Below are 20,680 nucleotides of genomic sequence, written 5' to 3' on the forward strand. Positions count from 1 at the left end.
TTTAAATAATAGTGACATGATTAGTGAAAACAGGTGCGTGACTCAAAATGTGAAACAGGTTAAACTAATGGTTGCTATGGTGACAAAACAAGAGTGCACAAAGAGTCCAAAAACCAAACCTGAACATAACCAAAACAAAACATGATCACACAGACATGACAGGTTCACAGTGTGGCGCATATTTGTAACAGTGATAAAGTTGTTTATACGGCTACCCTCATTGTGACCTGTATGGCTGTTGACCAAGTATGTCTCGTGACTGGGCCGGCACGCTGTTTGTATGGTGAAAAAGCGGACGCGACGACAGGTTGTAGAGGACGTTAAAGGCAGTGCCATCACGACACGCCCTTAATATTGTTGTCCGGGTGAAAATCGGGACAAATTCAGGAGAATGGTCGCCCTAGGAGATTGTCAGGAGGGGCACTGAAATTCGGGAGTCTCCCGGAAAAATCGGGAGGGTTGGCAAGTATGTTGCTAGGACGGGATAGCCATTCAAAGAAGGTGAATTCATTAAAAAGTGTGTGTTAGATTTTGTGTAAGCCCCCAGGTAAATTGAGTTTGAGACCCCTGTTCTACATCAATCTGAAAAAACGCAACGTTAACATCGCCAAGAAGGCACGCGACTTAAGGAAGTCGGAGAAAATTTAAGGCACTTGGAATGCCAACTGTAAAATCTACATCAAGAACACATCACAATGGAGGACAGGAAGAAGCCCAAGTTCTTCTTATCAAAGACATCAAGGAACTGGGCAAATAATGAATATAACATCATCTCCATTCTAAGGAAATAAAAGACACAACCCTCAATCAGGTGGTGGTAATGCACTTTAAATGTTGAGTACTCCGCCATAAAACAACAAGAAGAAGAAGACAACGATATATACAATTTTAATAGATTTCACAACATTAAATTATTGCATAACATTTGTTGACTATTATCAATAAGTGAAGTTATACATGATATATATCATAAGTAGTGGGGATAAAAAATGAAGTGTACCATTAAGTCATCATTTACAATCTACAAGCAGTATCCATATTGAGCCTCAATTTTTAAATTGAGCCAACACCTTCCTTTTTATTAGACAGGAAGTGAGCTTAATTTAAACACATTGGTGGCAATGAACTATCAGAAAAAGTAATAAGAAGGGGTAGGATTAAATATAAGCTTTGCTTCTTCCTTCTCTTTTTCAGACATGTTGAACTGTAGAAATATAACCATGATGCCCCTAATGGAACATGTTAAAAATGCGTGAATGAAATAAATCATAACCATAACCAAGAGCTCGCCTCTTAAAGGAGAACTGCCTTTTTTTGGGGGGGGGGGGAATTTTGCATATCATTCACAATCCTTTTATAAGACAACAACACAAGTTTTCTTTTTGTATGCATTCTAACTAGTAAATAAATGTGAGCAAAAGTTTGCTTACAATGGAGCCTATGGGCGTCCCTCTATTCTGCTTTAAAGCGCTTCAGAAAACATCTAAACACCTCCATCAAGGATTTATATACATAATGTAAGTATATTAAGTTAAAGTACCAATGATTGTCACACACACACTAGGTGTGGCAAAATTATTCTCTGCATTTGACCATTACACTTGATCACCCCCTGGGAGGTGAGGGGAGCAGTGGGCAGCAGCGGTGGGCGTGCCCGGGAATCATTTTTGGTGATTTAACCCCTATGTAATGTAGTAACAGGCACGTTCATAAAAACGTGTAATATTGAAGTATTTTGCTAATTTTAAACATAAAACGGCGCAATAACTTCATAGACAAATCACGTTTGCTTTTTCCTTTGACCACATCACTGATTACTCCTCAATGCAGAATTAATGAGAGCCAACAAACATAATACAACATCACTTACTGTACACGATATGCTGTCACTATGATGCAGACTGTTAGGATGTTCATATATTCCCGTTTGATGAATAATAACTCATTATCCCTGGGAAGAAATGGGGGGGTTTGAACAAAGATCTTTTCAGGTCTTTTTTGCCATTTCCAGGTGCAAGTTTGCTGTCAAAGTGTACCATTTTCTCAGTTTATGTCCACATCATTTTACTATATAAGTGAGAGGCATGATATATGATCTAGAATAAATGTCCCTGAGCTACAAGGCGAGAAAACAGCTCATGATGTCAATACAGCAGGATAAAGAAGTTCCCTCTCTGGGACAATGCGCCACTTAAAATTGGTCCTTAACATTAGCGCTTACAATAACAATATTGTTAATATGCAGGTCACAACATGTAAATGGAGTATTGTTGGCACTTTTTGGGTGGTTATTTATTTGGTTTTATGGTCGGAATAGACGCAATGACGTCATGGCTTCCATTGGCTCAATTGTAACCAAACTTTTATTCAAGTTTATTTATAAGTTAGATTGCATTTAAAAAAGACACATGTTGTTTCTCATAAGGAAAAAAAGTTTTTAAAAAAGTGCAGTTGCCCTTAAATGTTGATATTAATTCTGTGGAGTTTATCCCTTGGTTGTGTATTCAATTAGAGGACAATTTCTAAACTGATGTCCTTTTTGAATGATAGGGCTTTTGAGTAGCATCCCCTTCCCACTTATAATTTATTGTTTGATTACCTGAAAATGCATGCTCAACATTTCTTCCTACTTCTCTCTGTCAAAACGGTAATGTTCTGCCCCACACAGTATTGTTTTTTTCTGGGTGCAACCTCTACAGCAGTGTGTTTCAACCTTTTTTGAGCCAAGGCACATTTTTTTCATTGAAAAAATGCAGAGTCAGAAAACATTAAAAAAATTAAACTCAGCAGCCGATACTGACAGTAAAAAGTTGTTCTGGCAATTGTTGGATATGAATTCAAACCATAACCAAGCATGCATCACTATAGCTCTTGTCTCAAAGGAGGTGTACTGTCACGACCTGTCACATCATGCCGCAACTTATTCAGAGTTTTTTTTTTGTGTTTTCCTGTGTGTAGTGTTTTAGTTCTTGTCTTCCGCTCCTATTTTGGTGGCTTTTCCTGTTTTGTTGGTATTTTCCTGTCGTAGTTTCATTTCTTCCCTGAGCGCTATTCACAGCACCTGCTTTGTTTTAGCAATCAAGACTATTTCAGTTGTTTTTATCCTTTGTGTGGACAATGTTGATTGTCATGTCATGTACGGATGCACTTTGTGGACACCTTCTCTGCTCCACACGCTGTAAGTCTTTGCTGTCCTCCAGCGTTTTTGTTTACTTTGTAGCCAGTTCAGTTTTAGTTTCATTCTGCATAGCCATCCCTAAGCTTCAATGCATTTTCTTAGCGGCACTCGCCTTCTGTTTATTTTTGGTTTAATCTTTAGATACCTTTTGACCTGCACACTGCCTCCCGCTGTCGTCTGCATATTGACAAAGCAATTAGCTACCTGCTGCCACCTACTGATGTTTAAGAGTATTACACGGTTACTCTGCCGAGCTCTAGACAGCACAGACACTCAACAACGGCACATTATTTGCGGATTATGATTACTGGTTTGCAAAAAATATTTTTAACCCAAACACCAGACTGCATCTCACAGCACACAAGTATGCCGCGGCACAGTGGTTGTTCACTGCTCTACGGTAATTGAACCCATTCTCATGTGTCATATTGAAGGCTGTGTGACTTGTGTAACTGTTGATTGTTACAATGTCTCAAAGGCTCACATGAGATGAGTGTAAAAAAACCCAAAGCCAAATGAGGTCCATTTTATAATATGGGAATTTAAATTCCTGTCATGTGGTCATGTTATTTTTATACTTTAGGTTACTCACTTTAATAATGCAATCAAGCCCCTCAGTCTGTGCTTTACTCCATGAACTGCAGGTCCTGTAAAAACGGTTAAATCTGACATCAGGGGATGTTTATTATCATTACACACCTTTCATTTGTACTTATGTATATTTTTCCTGCGGGATGGCTTTGCAACACTTTACTGTCTAAGTGTTAATGGTATTGTACTTCTGAAACAGTAATTCTTTGTAAAAACAACTGTGACACTGTCAGAAAGGTCTTAATAATGCAGGAAATATCTGAAAAGTAACGATAATTTGTGACAATTGACTACATTTTGTTCGGTGAGTACACTGAACAAAAATAAAATTGCAACCCTTTTGTTTTTGCTACCATTTTTCATGATTTGAACTCAGTTCTTAAACGTTTACTCTATACACAAAAGGCCTATGCCTTTCACATGTTGTTCACAAATCTGTCTGAATCTGTGTGAGTGAGCATTTCTTCTTTGCCAAGATAATCCATCCCACCTCACATCCAGCAGATGCTGGATGTGAGGTGGGGTGCTTTATTTTTAAACGAGACAGATGTAATCATGCAGGGTCATTAACAGATAGGGTTCAACAAAATCTTCTCATATTGGAACAAATTTGCTCTTTTATCATGTAAGAACACAAATTAGTCACATCATTTATTTTGACCGCACATGCTCTTTTACTTAACAGCGGATAGTTACCGGAAAGGTGGCATCGGTTGTTATGCGGTCAGTGATCAGGTCCTTGCATACACTAGTGCAGGGCTGGGCGATAAAACAATATTAATACTTCCCGATACATGAGTAATCAATACCAACAAAAATGCGTTTGATAAAACGTCTGTCAGGTTCAAACACTGATGACATCTATTAAACAAGACAAGAAGCAAATAATCAAACAGAGACAGAATTAAATTTCATGATCGTCTGAGACCAGCCACCCGGACAGCTGCTGCAACAATTGGTTTGCATAACGAAATAATTTCTTCACACACTGTGAGAAACCGTCTCAGAGAAGCTCATCTGCATGCTAGTCGTCCTCATCGGGGTCTCGACGTGACAGCAGTTCATCGTCGTAACCGACTTGAGTGGGCAAATGCTCACATTCGATGGCGTTTGGTAGGTTGGAGAGGTGTTCTTTTCACGATTGAATCACGGTTTTCACTATTCAGAGTAGATGGCAGACAACATGTGTGGTGTCGTGTTGGAGAGCGGTTTGCTGGTGTCAACGTTGTGAATTGAGTGGCCCATGGAGGGGGTGGGGTTATGGTATGGGCAGGCGTATCATATGGACAAAGAACGCAAGTGCATTTTATTGATGGAATTTTGGAATGCACAGATATACCGTTATCCTGAGGCCGTTGTTGTGTCATTCACCTGAGACTATCACCTCATGTTGCAGCATGACGATGCACAGCCCCATGTTGCAAGGATGTGTACACAATTCCTGGAAGCTGAAAACATCCCAGTTCTTGCATGGCCAGCATTCTCACCGGATATAGCACCCATTGAGCATGTTTGGGTGGTGTGGATCGGCAGTTACTGCCAATATCCAGCATCTTCGTACAGCCATTGAAGAGGAGGAGACCAACATTCCACAGGCCACAATCAACAACCTGATCAACTTAATGCAAAGGAGATGTGTTGCACTATGTGAGGCAAATGGTGGTCACACCAGATACTGACTGTTTTTCAGAGCCCCCCCAGACTCCAATAAAGCAAAACTGCATATTTCAGAGTGGCCTTTTATTGTAGGCAGCCTTAGGCACACGTGTGCAATAATCATGCTGTTTAATCAGCATCTTGATATGCCACATCTGTGAGGTGAGATTGATTATCTTGGCAAAGAAGAAGTGCTCACTAACACATATTTAGACAGCTTTGTGAACAATATTTAAGAGGAATATGTATTTTGTGTATACAGTAAAAGTTTTACGTATTTGAGTTCAACTCATTAAAAGTGGGAGCAAAAACAAAAATGTTGTGTTTATATTTCTGCTCAGTATATAATATATATGACAACTGCGCTGGGTTATCATTAATGCAAATTGTTGGATACAAAAACTACTGAGGTGATACCTTTGACATTTTCTTCAACTTACATAGTGTAGCTCTTGCACCATTTGGAGATATATATGATTTTAACAGGACAGCAATTAGGAAGTAACTTTATTGTACACTGTAGTCTTCCTCTTCTATTCATCAGCCACTCCTGAATATCAAGTTGTTAACCTTTAGTGCTTCCTTTTGTGTCAGGCATACACACTTTAAAAACAACAGACCGTCTTGACAGAGGTCAGCCTATCAACATGTGGCTTTTCCTCATATCTGCTCTTTGACCTCCAGGGTTACGAAAAAGCCCCGAAGGAGCGAATGTGTGTTTGTGCGCGTGTGTGTGAAGTGCTGATGGGGTTTGTCAGGTCACACAGTCTGAATGTCACAGAAGTCCCCTGCGCTGAGACTGTTTTCCCTCCAAACACAAAACTCTACACCTCCTTTTATCTCCCGCTTTCATCTAAGCGTGATTAATTACTAATTTGTTTTTCTTCAACATGGTATTTTCCTTTTCCGCTTATTCTTCCCACAGATTGTCTTCAGCTATTTATTTTAGTCCCTCGTGTCTCTTCGCTCTACTCTTTGAAAGTGTTCTCCTCTTCAACATCGCTCTCCGTGTAATGTTTCTTTTAAGATTTACAATTGTTTCCTCTCTTCTGACTCTCACTGTATTTGTTGATTTCTTCATAAATATACAATACGCCCAGCATGTAAGATGTAAATAACCCTAAGTACATTCACTAGTATTTGACAGGCAGGTACAATCCTTGCTTTTTAGCTTTATGCCCATATTCTACTGTGATTTGTCAAGGTACAGGTGAAATGTAAGTGGAGGAGACAAGTGCTGGAAGTGCATAAAGCCTCTTGAGATGTACCCCAGCTCTGTGCCTCAGCATGAAGAGTGTGTGCTTTGACAGGCATATTGTGTCCATGTTGTACTCATTTAGCCATGCCAGCTCCACTGCCAGATACTTGGCAGCAAGCCCTGAAGGAAATAGAAAACAGTCTTAAAGTGTTTATCAAAATCTTAATTATACAACCCTTTTTGAGGTTGTTGTTCCTTTTCTACAGGCCTAACATGCTGCTTGCTTCAGATCTGTGAGAAGTTGCACATGGTACTCTTGACTGTGTGTTAGTGCATTTAACCTGCTGGAATGAGTGTATATAGGTCTGGTTTTGTTTACCGGCTGTGTCACAGTCAGTCACCGCATGCTAACATTTAGCTTATAGCATGTTCCTTTGAAAGGCCATTATAGTAGCTGTTCGTTGCAGCCCACTGAACCTACCAAGCATGTCACAACCACTCAATGGCAAAAGTCACAATGGATTCTAACAGGGAGTCTTTGATTATGTATTGTAGTTTGTGCACTGCCACAGCATACCAAATGCTGACAATGCTCCCCATGCTGAAGCTCCCCATTATTATCACATTAGTGCTTTAGTATGGCTTTTGTTTGCAGAGTTTTATCCATCATGCATATACTAATAACTACTCGAGAATCACAAATAAGTCTGTAACCAACAGGCATTTCCTCACAGGATGTTAGTAAGCTATTGATGTACATCCTCTGTTAGTAGTCAAACAGATGTCAGGTCTAACTAATCATGCGCCACCATAGGCGCCGATCTACATTTCTGCCAGTGGGTGCTTGGTGTGTGTGTATTAGTGTTGTCCTGATACCAATATTTTGGTACCTTTACCGGTACCAAAAATATTTCGGTACTTTTCGGTACTTTTCTAAATGAAAGGGACCACAAAAAATTTCATTATTGGCTTTATTTTAACAAAAAACCTTACGGTACATTAAACATTTGTTTCTTATTGCAATTTTGTCCTTAAAGAAAATAGTGAACATACAAGGCAACTTGTCTTTTAGTAGTAAGTAAACAAACAAAGGCTCCTAATTTAGTCTGCTGACGTATGCAGTAACATATTGTGTCCTTTATTATTCTATAACTTTGTCAAAATTATTAAGGACAAGTGGTAGAAAATTAATTATTAATCTACTTGTTCCTTTGCTGTTAATATGGTTATTTCCTGTTTCAACATGTTCTATTCTGTTAAAATGTAATAATCACTTATTCTTCTGTTGTTTGATACTTTACATTAGTTTTGGATGATACCACAAATTTGGGTATCAATACAATACCAAGTAGTTACAGGATCATACATTGATTGGTCATATTCAAAGTCTTCATGTGTCCAGGGACATATTTCCTGAGTTTATAAACATAATATATATTTTAAAAAAACATAACAAGATTTTGTGATGATAAAAAATATCGATGCAATCATACTAGTATCGACTAGATACGCTCCTGTACTTTATATCATTACAGTGGATGTTAGGTGTAGATCCACCAATGGCGTTTGTTTATATTGTAGCATCCCAGAAGAGTGGGTGCTGCAGGGAATTATGGGAATTTGTTCTGTAGTGTTTATTTTGTGCTGCGGTGCAAATATTCTTCCAAAATGTGTTTGTCATTGTTGTTTAGTGTGGTTTCACTATATGGCACATATTTATGACAGTGTTGGCATTGCTCATACTGCAACCCTTAGTGTGACATGTAAGGCTGTTGAGTAAGTATGCACTTCATTCGCTTAAATTTTGGTTAAGCTTTGTTGATTATTGACTACCGTATTTTTCGGAGTATAAATTAGTGATGGGATCGGCAGTTCTTTTGACTGTACTGAATCACTAGAATCAGTTCCTTAAATTGATTCGTTCAAAAAATTTGTTCACCGAATCACCCCCCCCCCCCCCCCCCCCAAAAAAAAAAATTGGGGGGGGCGTGCGTAGTACAGACAGTACAGTGCAGACATTCGCGCACTGCGTAGGGACTCGCGTTAATCTAACAACAACAACAGTTGCAGTAGAAGGCATAATAATCCCGCCTTCCACCCGATTGTAGCTGAGATAGGCTCCAGCGCCCCCGCGACCCCAAAGGGAATAAGCGGTAGAAAATGGATGGATGGATAATAATAATAATATGAATCAGAATTATCCCCAAGGAGAAATTTATTTTTGTTACAATAACTGTGTAAATAATAGCCTATGTATGTGTACATAAATTAGTTATTATTTTTATTTTAAATCTTCTCAAAACAGCCTGCTTACACTTTACCCCCCGCCCCTTCTTTCTGTCTCCTCTACTAGTCTACTCTCATTTTGTTTTCATGTGGCTTGTTTTCATGGGATCGGCAGTTCTTTTGACTGTACGAATCACTAGAGTCAGTGACTGACAACGCCACACTGTGGCCGCAGTTCATTACGTGTACCGAATCTCTTCTGCAGTTCTTTTGACGGTACGGATCACTAGAATCAGTGACTGACAACGCCACACGGTGGCCAGTTCAGTACGTGTACCGAATCTCTTCTGCAGTTCTTTTGACGGTACGGATCTCTAGAATCAGTGACTGACAACGCCACACTGTGGCCGCAGTTCATTACGTGTACTGAATCTCTTCTGCAGTTCTTTTGACGGTACGGATCACTAGAATCAGTGACTGACAACGCCACACGGTGGCCAGTTCAGTACGTGTACCGAATCTCTTCTGCAGTTCTTTTGACGGTGCGGATCACTTGAATCAGTGACTGACAACGCCACACTGTGGCCGCAGTTCAGTACGTGTACCGAATCTCTTCTGCAGTTCTTTTGACGGTACGGATCACTAGAATCAGTGACTGACAACGCCACACGGTGGCAAGTTCAGTACGTGTACCGAATCTCTTCTGCAGTTCTTTTGACGGTACGGATCACTAGAATCAGTGACTGACAACGCCACACGGTGGCCAGTTCAGTACGTGTACCGAATCTCTTCTGCAGTTCTTTTGACGGTACGGATCACTAGAATCAGTGACTGACAACGCCACACTGTGGCCGCAGTTCATTACGTGTACTGAATCTCTTCTGCAGTTCTTTTGACGGTACGGATCACTAGAATCAGTGACTGACAACGCCACACGGTGGCCAGTTCAGTACGTGTACCGAATCTCTTCTGCAGTTCTTTTGACGGTGCGGATCACTTGAATCAGTGACTGACAACGCCACACTGTGGCCGCAGTTCATTACGTGTACCGAATCTCTTCTGCAGTTCTTTTGACGGTACGGATCACTAGAATCAGTGACTGACAACGCCATACGGTGGCCAGTTCAGTACGTGTACCGAATCTCTTCTGCAGTTCTTTTGACGGTACGGATCACTAGAATCAGTGACTGACAACGCCACACGGTGGCAAGTTCAGTACGTGTACCGAATCTCTTCTGCAGTTCTTTTGACGGTACGGATCACTAGAATCAGTGACTGACAACGCCACACGGTGGCCAGTTCAGTACGTGTACCGAATCACTTCTGCAGCAGCAGTACAGTTTAATTGCAAATCAGCATTATTATAATGATGATGATAGCTACTAAACAACAACAACAACAACAACAGTTGCAGTAGAATGGATAATAATAATAATAATAATATGAATCAGAATTGATCCCCAAGGAGAAATTTATTTTTGTTACAATAACTGTGTAAATAATAGCCTATGTATGTGTACATAAATTAGTTATTATTTTTATTTTAAATCTTCTCAAAACAGCCTGCTTACACTTTACCCCCCGCCCCTTCTTTCTGTCTCCTCTACTAGTCTACTCTCATTTTGTTTTCATGTGGCTTGTTTTCATGGGATCGGCAGTTATTTTGACTGTACGAATCACTAGAGTCAGTGACTGACAACGCCACACTGTGGCCGCAGTTCATTACGTGTACCGAATCTCTTCTGCAGTTCTTTTGACGGTACGGATCACTAGAATCAGTGACTGACAACGCCACACGGTGGCCAGTTCAGTACGTGTACCGAATCTCTTCTGCAGTTCTTTTGACGGTACGGATCACTAGAATCAGTGACTGACAACGCCACACTGTGGCCGCAGTTCATTACGTGTACCGAATCTCTTCTGCAGTTCTTTTGACGGTACGGATCACTAGAATCAGTGACTGACAACGCCATACGGTGGCCAGTTCAGTACGTGTACCGAATCTCTTCTGCAGTTCTTTTGACGGTACGGATCACTAGAATCAGTGACTGACAACGCCACACGGTGGCAAGTTCAGTACGTGTACCGAATCTCTTCTGCAGTTCTTTTGACGGTACGGATCACTAGAATCAGTGACTGACAACGCCACACGGTGGCCAGTTCAGTACGTGTACCGAATCACTTCTGCAGCAGCAGTACAGTTTAATTGCAAATCAGCATTATTATAATGATGATGATAGCTACTAAACAACAACAACAACAACAACAGTTGCAGTAGAATGGATAATAATAATAATAATAATATGAATCAGAATTGATCCCCAAGGAGAAATGTATTTTTGTTACAATAACTGTGTAAATAATAGCCTATGTATGTGTACATAAATTAGTTATTATTTTTATTTTAAATCTTCTCAAAACAGCCTGCTTACACTTTACCCCCCGCCCCTTCTTTCTGTCTCCTCTACTAGTCTACTCTCATTTTGTTTTCATGTGGCTTGTTTTCATGGGATCGGCAGTTATTTTGACTGTACGAATCACTAGAGTCAGTGACTGACAACGCCACACTGTGGCCGCAGTTCATTACGTGTACCGAATCTCTTCTGCAGTTCTTTTGACGGTACGGATCACTAGAATCAGTGACTGACAACGCCACACGGTGGCCAGTTCAGTACGTGTACCGAATCTCTTCTGCAGTTCTTTTGACGGTACGGATCACTAGAATCAGTGACTGACAACGCCACACTGTGGCCGCAGTTCATTACGTGTACCGAATCTCTTCTGCAGTTCTTTTGACGGTACGGATCACTAGAATCAGTGACTGACAACGCCACACGGTGGCCAGTTCAGTACGTGTACCGAATCTCTTCTGCAGTTCTTTTGACGGTACGGATCACTAGAATCAGTGACTGACAACGCCACACGGTGGCCAGTTCAGTACGTGTACCGAATCTCTTCTGCAGTTCTTTTGACGGTACGGATCACTAGAATCAGTGACTGACAACGCCACACGGTGGCCAGTTCAGTACGTGTACCGAATCTCTTCTGCAGTTCTTTTGACGGTACGGATCACTAGAATCAGTGACTGACAACGCCACACGGTGGCCAGTTCAGTACGTGTACCGAATCTCTTCTGCAGTTCTTGTGACGGTACGGATCACTAGAATCAGTGACTGACAACGCCACACTGTGGCCGCAGTTCATTATGTGTACCGAATCTCTTCTGCAGTTCTTTTGACGGTACGGATCACTAGAATCAGTGACTGACAACGCCACACGGTGGCCAGTTCAGTACGTGTACCGAATCTCTTCTGCAGTTCTTTTGACGGTACGGATCACTAGAATCAGTGACTGACAACGCCACACGGTGGCAAGTTCAGTACGTGTACCGAATCTCTTCTGCAGTTCTTTTGACGGTACGGATCACTAGAATCAGTGACTGACAACGCCACACGGTGGCCAGTTCAGTACGTGTACCGAATCTCGTCTGCAGCAGCAGTACAGTTTAATTGCAAATCAGCATTATTATAATGATGATGATAGCTACTAAACAACAACAACAACAACAGTTGCAGTAGAATGGATAATAATAATAATAATAATATGAATCAGAATTGATCCCCAAGGAGAAATGTATTTTTGTTACAATAACTGTGTAAATAATAGCCTATGTATGTGTACATACATTAGTTATTATTTTTATTTTAAATCTTCTCAAAACAGCCTGCCCTACACGTTACCCTCCGCCCCTCCCCCTCGCGTCGCTGCTGCTCAACCTGCACGGATTTTCTTTAACTTTATGTGTTGAGATAATGGGGATGTGTGTTTGTTTTCATGTGGCTTGAGTCAACATTAGCCGTTAGCTTGGAGAATGAATGGAGAACGGATGCCAATGGCATGAAACATATTCCCGCGACGGGGGGAGAATCACTCGCGGCATTGGGGCAAGCAGAGCAGAGAGCGAGAGCGTTGACGTTCACTGAGTGATTCATGTCGTTAATCCGCGGTGAACGAATCGTTCGCTCAGTCCCTCCCCCCGCCCTCTCATTGGCTGCGTCGTTCGCCGACGTCGAGGGTTCAGTGAGTCACAGAATGCGCCAGTTCCACTCATACCGGCATGGTCGCGGCGGAGCTCAACTGAACTGAGAAAGGAACGAATCAGTTCATGAAGTATTCAGTTCAGTACGTTCACTCAAAAGATTCGTTCTTTTGAACGAATCGTTCGCGAACGACACAACACTAGTATAAGTCGCTACGCAGTATAAGTCGCACCAGCCGAAAATGCATAATAAAGAAGGAAAAGAACATATATAAGTCGCACTGGAGTATAAGTCGCATTGTTGGGGGAAATTTATTTGATAAAACCCAACACCAAGAATATACATTTGAAAGGCAATTTAAAATAAATAAAGAATAGTGAACAACAGGCTGAATAAGTGTACGTTATATGACGCATAAATAACAAACTGAGAACGTGCCTGGTATGTTAACGTAACATATTATGGCAAGAGTCATTCAAATAACTATAACATATAGAACATGCTATACGTTTACCAAACAATCTGTCACTCCTAATCGCTAAATCCGATGAAATCTTATACGTCTAGTCTCTTACGTGAATAAGCTAAATAATATTATTTGATATTTTACAGTAATGTGTTAATAATTTCACACATAAGTTGCTCCTGAGTATAAGTCGCACCCCCGGCCAAACTATGAAAAAAACTGCGACTTATAGTCCTAACAATACGGTATATGATTTGTGACTTTTTTATTATGTAAAACGAACCAAACTTGCCACGAAATGAATAACAACAAGATTGATTTTTCAAAAATTATTGTGAAGATTGATGGTTGCCATCAATCCCACTTTGGTGCTTGCCATTGTTCATGGGTGCTCAGGCCCCGAAGCACCCACGGGGTCGGCGCCTATGTGCGCCACCGCTGGTCTGTAGTCTGGCTGTCAGACGTCAAGGCACTAGAATAGATCCTCAGTCAGTGGGGACTGTGTTGTTCCTAAGTTCAGAACATATTTTAGACAGTCCACCTTTTCCTCTAACAGAGCCAGAGTGTTGAACACTTTTTCTAATGAATTAAAACTGCAAACTAACCTAAACATCTTCACCGGACGTCCGAAACTGTGACAGAAATCAGAGCAACACCATGAGAAACTACGGTTTTTTTGGTTAGGGGTTGCACAGTTTGAAGGATGATAACTAAAGTCTCACTACTTGTAAAATGACAATGCAAGGTTTAGGTTTTTGATTTTGTAGTTATACTATATGAATATTTTGAAATATACAGTTGGGAATCGATAACTGTTAAATTTTCCCCTTGTTTGGACCACAGGATGATGAGGAGGGGATATGGGCATGATCTGACATCACCGTGGGAACCTTCTGTACAAAGTGAGTACCCATATATTTATTATCCAGTACAGACGTTTTCATGATCATCTACACAATAGGCTTCAGTTGGCAAGAATAACCACTGGCCAGGAACAGTGGTCGGACCACTGTTACCACACGGTTGCCCACCTCTGACAGAAGGAAGTGGAATAGCACATGGTTACTTTTCTCACTGCTTATGCATTTTAGTTGACTAACTAGCGTACAGCGATATATGGCTGCCTTTCTGTTAAAGGTTCATGTGCTGTTTAAGTGCTTTCCATTCGCTGTCTGCATAGTTATATAGGTAACAGAGTGCAATTAGATTTAAATGTGGCAAGCAGCCTAATAGGAGTATACCAGGGTCCAGTGGTGATAAAAACGACACAGTGACACAAACCAGAGATGGACCAGTCTGTCTACCCCAAGCCAAGACGCTTTTTCAGCCATAGTAAAATTTTACCGGGCTACCCCACCCCGTTGTGTTCCTGTGTGTGGGGTAGTTAATTACAATACACTATGAACAGTCATGATGTTTTCTTTAAGACTGCAAGCTGAACAAGCATAAAATGAAGAATGCAGAGTCATAAAGGGCAATTCCTGTTGTGGGAGTTTTATATCGAAGCCCCCCCATGGACCCAGGATGCCTTTGAACGCAGACGTGCTGAAAGAGGTCTGTTCAGGGAGGCTTATGGTTTGCTTGGAGCTTATACTGTTCATGTGTTTAAAACAAAGAGACAAGCAGAAAGAAACATGGATGAAGAGATACAGGGCTGACTGGGGCTGAGAAGAAAGGTGCCTATGTGTTTGGTTTGTGGGAACTAGAGGGAATAGCAGACATGGTACACTCATAGTTTCCAATCAATCTCATGAATTCCCCTCAATAATCCACAGGTGGACCATAACAAGCGGATGGTCTCTCTAACCTCAGTGACTCAGTTGTTGTGCATTTTGCCCTAATGCTGCTTTTAGGATTAGCATTCTTATAGTTCACTGGTCCCCAACCACCGGTCCAGGGGCCGGTCCTTGACGCATTTGCTACTGGGCCGCAGAGAAACAATAATTTATAAACGACTGCATTTTCTCTGACTTATTTTCGCCTGTCCCACTTGACACACCAATAAGCTTGTTCATAGATGGATAATAAAACTTCTGAGAGGAAGTCGCCATTTGTTATATTTATTATATCTTTTACATGGGACAATGCACATTAATGAACGTATACAATACAAATGTGCCAGATTGTAGCCAAAGGTTAATTTTCCATCTGCAGTACCAAGCAGGTAGATGGTATGTCATATCATCAACCTGCCGGGACCATGTCATTGCACAGGAACTATTCCAGGGCTCCTACTAATTGAGTTGTATTTTTCATACACTTACTTTTGCTGTATTTATCTGTCACACGTGGAAGGCTGGTCCGTGAAAATAATGCCTACTGCTGCGAAAAAGGTTGAGGATCCCTGTTTTAGTTGATTGCAAATAGTTTGTCTTTCCACAGTGTAGCTATATGATTTTTGTTTTTTGTTGAGTCTCTCTGTGCGCATGAGTACCGGCACAAGCCATGTAGCCTATAATGTAGTCCATGTGTGCCAAGAAGGCATCAGTGTCAGGATTCACTGTCATGAAGGACCACACTGCTCCCATTCTGCCTCTTTTTCCATCTCTCCATCTCTTTTCCATCCTGTTCGATCCTCCTCCGATTTTGCTTGTGATGCTCTAATGTGTATTCCTTTAAGGTAAACATAGGACTCCCGACTGGCCTACTGCGTCAGTATCTTGAATCAGATATGCTGTTGTGTGTAAGCATGTGTGTGCATTAACGTGTGTGTGTGTTGGTGTTTCTTATCCCAGTCTAATACAATAAGCCAGGCACATTAGCCTTTAGCGCAGAGTGGTGTTGTGGCTCGCGATATCAATGCAGCTCATCTATCCACTGCTGTTATTTTCGCAGTGCACAACGTGAGCGCAGCTAACGTGTATTAGCCACCCTTTATGGGAGAACAGATGGGAGCTATTTAGTGGTGTGTAGCTACAGCGCAATAAGGCCAGACCTAATCCCTATATCCTGTCCCTGAGTGAGCCCTCCTTAATATGAACAAACAGAGATGACAGCACTGATAGGCAAATGGACAGACAAATAGCCCGGGATCTATGGTTCTGTGCGGACATTACAATTTGTGCAGGTATTCTTGCATTCTTTAGCCCAGGGATTCTCAAACTGTGGTACATGTACCACTGGTGGTACGCGGGCTCCATCTAACGGTATGCCAAAGAATCACTTGATTAAAGTAGAGTGTTTTAGTTTCCTATATTTAAACACACATTCAGCAATAAGTTCCTAACTTTTCCTCTTATCTTTCTTCCTAAGTGATTTCCTAAGAGGAGTCCAGGTATACACTTTGAAATGTATACCTGCACTTGTCACTTTCAAAAAACAAACAAAATTGTGGCTAGTTGAGCAACAATTGTGTTCCCATGTTTAGTTTTTACTAATTTGTATTAATTGGTTCTTATCTAGTTTGCACTTTGTCTGTGTTATTATTATTATTATTATTATTGGCTTTTATCTAGTTTGCACTTTGTCTGTATTATTAGTATTATAATTATTATCGACTCCTCTTTTCCTCATTGTTTTTATTTTCCTATTTTAATTATGTTAGATATGTGTTGTTGGGGACAAGTGTTGTAAATTAGCTTTGGCTACAAACACTATGATGCATACGTTAGATAACTTTTTCAGATATCTATGTTTCTGTATCTGTCCCTATTTCAAATAAACCTTTATATATATATATATATATATATATATATATATATATATATATATATATATATATATATATATATATATATATATATATATATATATATATATATATATATTCAAATTCATGGTGTGTTCTTAAACGCCCAAATTGTTCCCACCTGCTGTTCTTAAGTTGCTGAATGCCAAATGGTTAGCGCGTGCGTGTCTATCATAATTTGCATATAAACACGCCCTTATTTCCCTAATATGCATATGTAAACGCTAGGGGTGTGGGGAAAAAGCGATTCGGATTCGAATCACGATTCTCACGTTGTGCGATTCAGAATCGATTCTCATTTTTACAAAATAGATTTATTTAATTTTTAATTTTTTAATTTATTTTAATTGTATTTATTTTTTTATTTTTTAATTAATCAATCCAACATTACAATACACAGCAATACAATAACAATGCAATCCAATTCCAAAACCAAACCCGACCCAGCAACACTCAGAACTGCAATAAACAGAACAATTGAGAGGAGACACAAACACGACACAGAACAAACCAAAAGTAGTGAAACAAAAATGAATATTATCAACAACAGTATCAATATTAGTTACAATTTCAACATAGCAGTGATTAAAAATCCCTCATTGACATTATCATTAGACATTTATAAAAAAAAAAAGAAAAGAAAGAACAATAGTGTCACAGTGGCTTACACTTGCATTGCATCTCATAAGCTTGACAACACACTGTGTCCAATATTTTCACAACAATAAAATAAGTCATATTTTTGGTTCATTTAATAGTAAAACAAATTTACATTATTGCAATCAGTTGATAAGACATTGTCCTTTACAATTATAAGAGCTTTTTACAAAAATCTACTACTCTGCTTGCATGTCAGCAGACTGGGGTAGATCCTGCTGAAATCCTATGTATTGAATGAATAGAGAATCGTTTTGAATCGGGAAAATATCGTTTCTGAATCGAGAATCGCGTTGAATAAAAAAAAATCGATTTTGAATCGAATCGTGACCCCAAGAATCGATATTGAATCGAATCGTGGGACACCCAAAGATTCGCAGCCCTAGTAAACGCCCTTAATTCCCCATGTAAGGGCACAATTCCGGCGGAAAAGCCGAACATCAAACACACGGAGAAAACACAAACAAATTACAGAAGAGAAATTTGTATTATACCGCGGGGGAAATACATACTGTCAAAACGTAAGTTTAAGAAAGGGGGGACTGCAGTGTTAAAATAAATATTCGTCACTTGGGGCAAATAGGTCTACATGGCTATCAAATATGCGCTCCCTCCCCAGCGCACGATCTGCATCTTTCAGTAGCAGCAAAATCAGAATCAGAATCAGAAATACTTTATTAATCCCCGAGGGGAAATTTAAATTTTCAGCACAATCCCATTCAAGATCAGACAAACATTACAGGGAGACAGAACAGGATCGCTGACGGGTCTGCCAATTTACGGCGGCCCTTACAAAAAAGCATTGCCATTGTGTGTGTGTGTGTGTGTGTGTGTGTGTGTGTGTGTGTGTGTGTGTGTGTGTGTGTGTGTGTGTGTGTGTGTGTGTGTGTGTGTGTGTGTGTGTGTGTGTGTGTGTGTGTGTGTGTGTGTGTGTGTGTGTGTGCATTCGCATGCACATGGTATTTTGAAATGTCTATATATTGCTCATTTTGCTATATGTCTGTCTGTCTGTCTTATTTATCTCTATCTATCTATCTATCTATCTATCTATCTATCTATCTATCTATCTATCTATCTATCTATCTATCTATCTATCTATCTATCTATCTATCTATCTATCAATGATATTAATTTAACATTAGACAATAGAAGTAAGGGAACTTGTCACACTTAAGTACAAATAGGCCACCCGAAGAGTGCTCTGGATCACTCGTAGATTTTGTTCTTACCTACGAACAAATCCCAGCTAAGAAAACATTGGTGAATACAAAAATCTCCTTAAAAACTTCGTAAGTGGGCCTAAGAACAAAATGTGTTCTTAAGAACGGTTGCTGAATGGGGCCCATTGTTACTGTTCAAACTGTGTGTAATGTTACACTGGCCAAAAATATTATCTATACTTTCTTAAATAAAACCTCTGTCTTGCTTTTAATGAATATATTGGCCTACTAAGATACTTTTAATGTTGGTCATTATGGTGGTACTTGGAGAGCCATGTTTTTTCTGGTGGTACTTGGTTAAACAAGTTTGAGAACCACTGTTTAGCCGATACTGCCTCGACTCATAATGTGAGGCTAGACTTTGTATTCCACACGAAGGCAAGGTTTTTTTCAGCATCCAGCCATAAATGTGGATTTTTGTCTGAAAGAACACTGGACCTTGATTGGCTTGTTGGTTGCGTATGTCCTGCTGTCGATTACAGGGATTTTGTTTACCCTCTTGGCCTCCCAGACACCCCCTCTTTTAATGAAATAAGAATGTCCTTTTGGGCAGAGAGCACTTTCAAGGGGGGTTGGAGGAAAAAGCGAGAGAGAACTTGGGGCCAAAAAGTGAAGCAGTGTGGTGGGAAGAGGTGCTCTGGAAACATTACGCTTTTATCCCACCGAGAAGTTATTTGTACTGAATGGAGCGAAAAGAAGCTGAGAGGCTTTCCTGGTGGGGACAGGAACATGTTGTATGTATGTGTGTGTGTGTGTGTGTGTGTGGGGGGGGGGGGGGGGGGGTGGCTTTCATTTAATTCATTTTGTAATGAATGCAGCATTAGTGGGTCCACATTGTGTACATCTGTAAGTATTCCACTTGTGTGTGTGTGTGCAGAAGAAAGGCTGCAAAAGGCTTTCAGTGAGAAAGTGACTGTCAGTGCTGCTTAATATTCTGGAATGCACATTAGCTGGTGGAAACCTTTTTTTTTTCACCTCCAATTCCTGAAAACTGACTGGCTGGACCGAAGTTCAAGGACTATAGAAACTGACCTGAGAGTCAACCAATCTATCAACAGAACCTGATAAAAGACAATAGGGATGTAACAGTATTATAAATACCGCGGTATTTCGGTTTCAAAGTCTTCTCAATAATACCGTGACATGTGACGGTATCTAACAAAAACTTGGTGAGGTTTTTTTTTTCCTGCCGTTTTAGCATTGGCCATCCATCCATCCATCCATCCATCCATCCATCCATCCATCTTGTTATGATAAATGATAAATGGGTTATACTTCTTCCGCTTATCTGAGGTCGGGTCACGGGGGCAGCAGCCTAAGCAGGGAAGCCCAGACTTCCCTCTCCCCAGCCACTTCGTCCAGCTCCTCCCGGGGGATCCCGAGGCGTTCCCAGGCCAGCCGGGAGACATAGTCTTCCCAATGTGTCCTGGGTCTTCCCTGTGGCCTTCCACCGGTCAGACGTGCCCTAAACACCTCCGTAGAGAGGGTGGCATCCTGACCAGATGCCCGAACAACCTCATCTGGCTCCTCTCGATGTGGGGGAGCAGCGGCTTTACTTTAAGCTCCCCCCAGATGGCAGAGCTTCTCACCCTATCTCTAAGGGAGAGCCCCGCCACCCGGCGGAGGAAACTCATTTCGGCCGCTTGTACCTGTGATCTTGTCCTTTCGGTCATAACCCAAAACTCATGACCAAAGGTGACGATGGGAACGTAGATCGACCGGTAAATTGAGAGCTTTGCCTTCCGGCTCAGCTCCTTCTT

The 20,680-nt window shown here is 40.8% G+C and overlaps 1 protein-coding gene across 7 annotated transcripts in view; it reads left to right on the forward strand.

Moving 5' to 3' along the window:
• The window catches only part of LOC133653943 (ERC protein 2), a 421,278-nt gene that overhangs the window by 311,207 nt on the left and 89,391 nt on the right, over positions 1 to 20,680 (forward strand). For all 7 annotated transcript variants that reach the window (XM_062053792.1, XM_062053798.1, XM_062053795.1 and 4 more), the window contains one exon: positions 14,199 to 14,257. In XM_062053792.1, the coding sequence (XP_061909776.1) occupies positions 14,199 to 14,225 (27 nt within the window). In that variant the 3' untranslated portion in view covers positions 14,226 to 14,257. The remainder of the gene's footprint in view (positions 1 to 14,198; positions 14,258 to 20,680) is intronic.

The sequence above is a fragment of the Entelurus aequoreus genome, linkage group LG07, assembly GCF_033978785.1.
Source record: "Entelurus aequoreus isolate RoL-2023_Sb linkage group LG07, RoL_Eaeq_v1.1, whole genome shotgun sequence".
Taxonomy (NCBI): Eukaryota; Metazoa; Chordata; class Actinopteri; order Syngnathiformes; family Syngnathidae; genus Entelurus; species Entelurus aequoreus.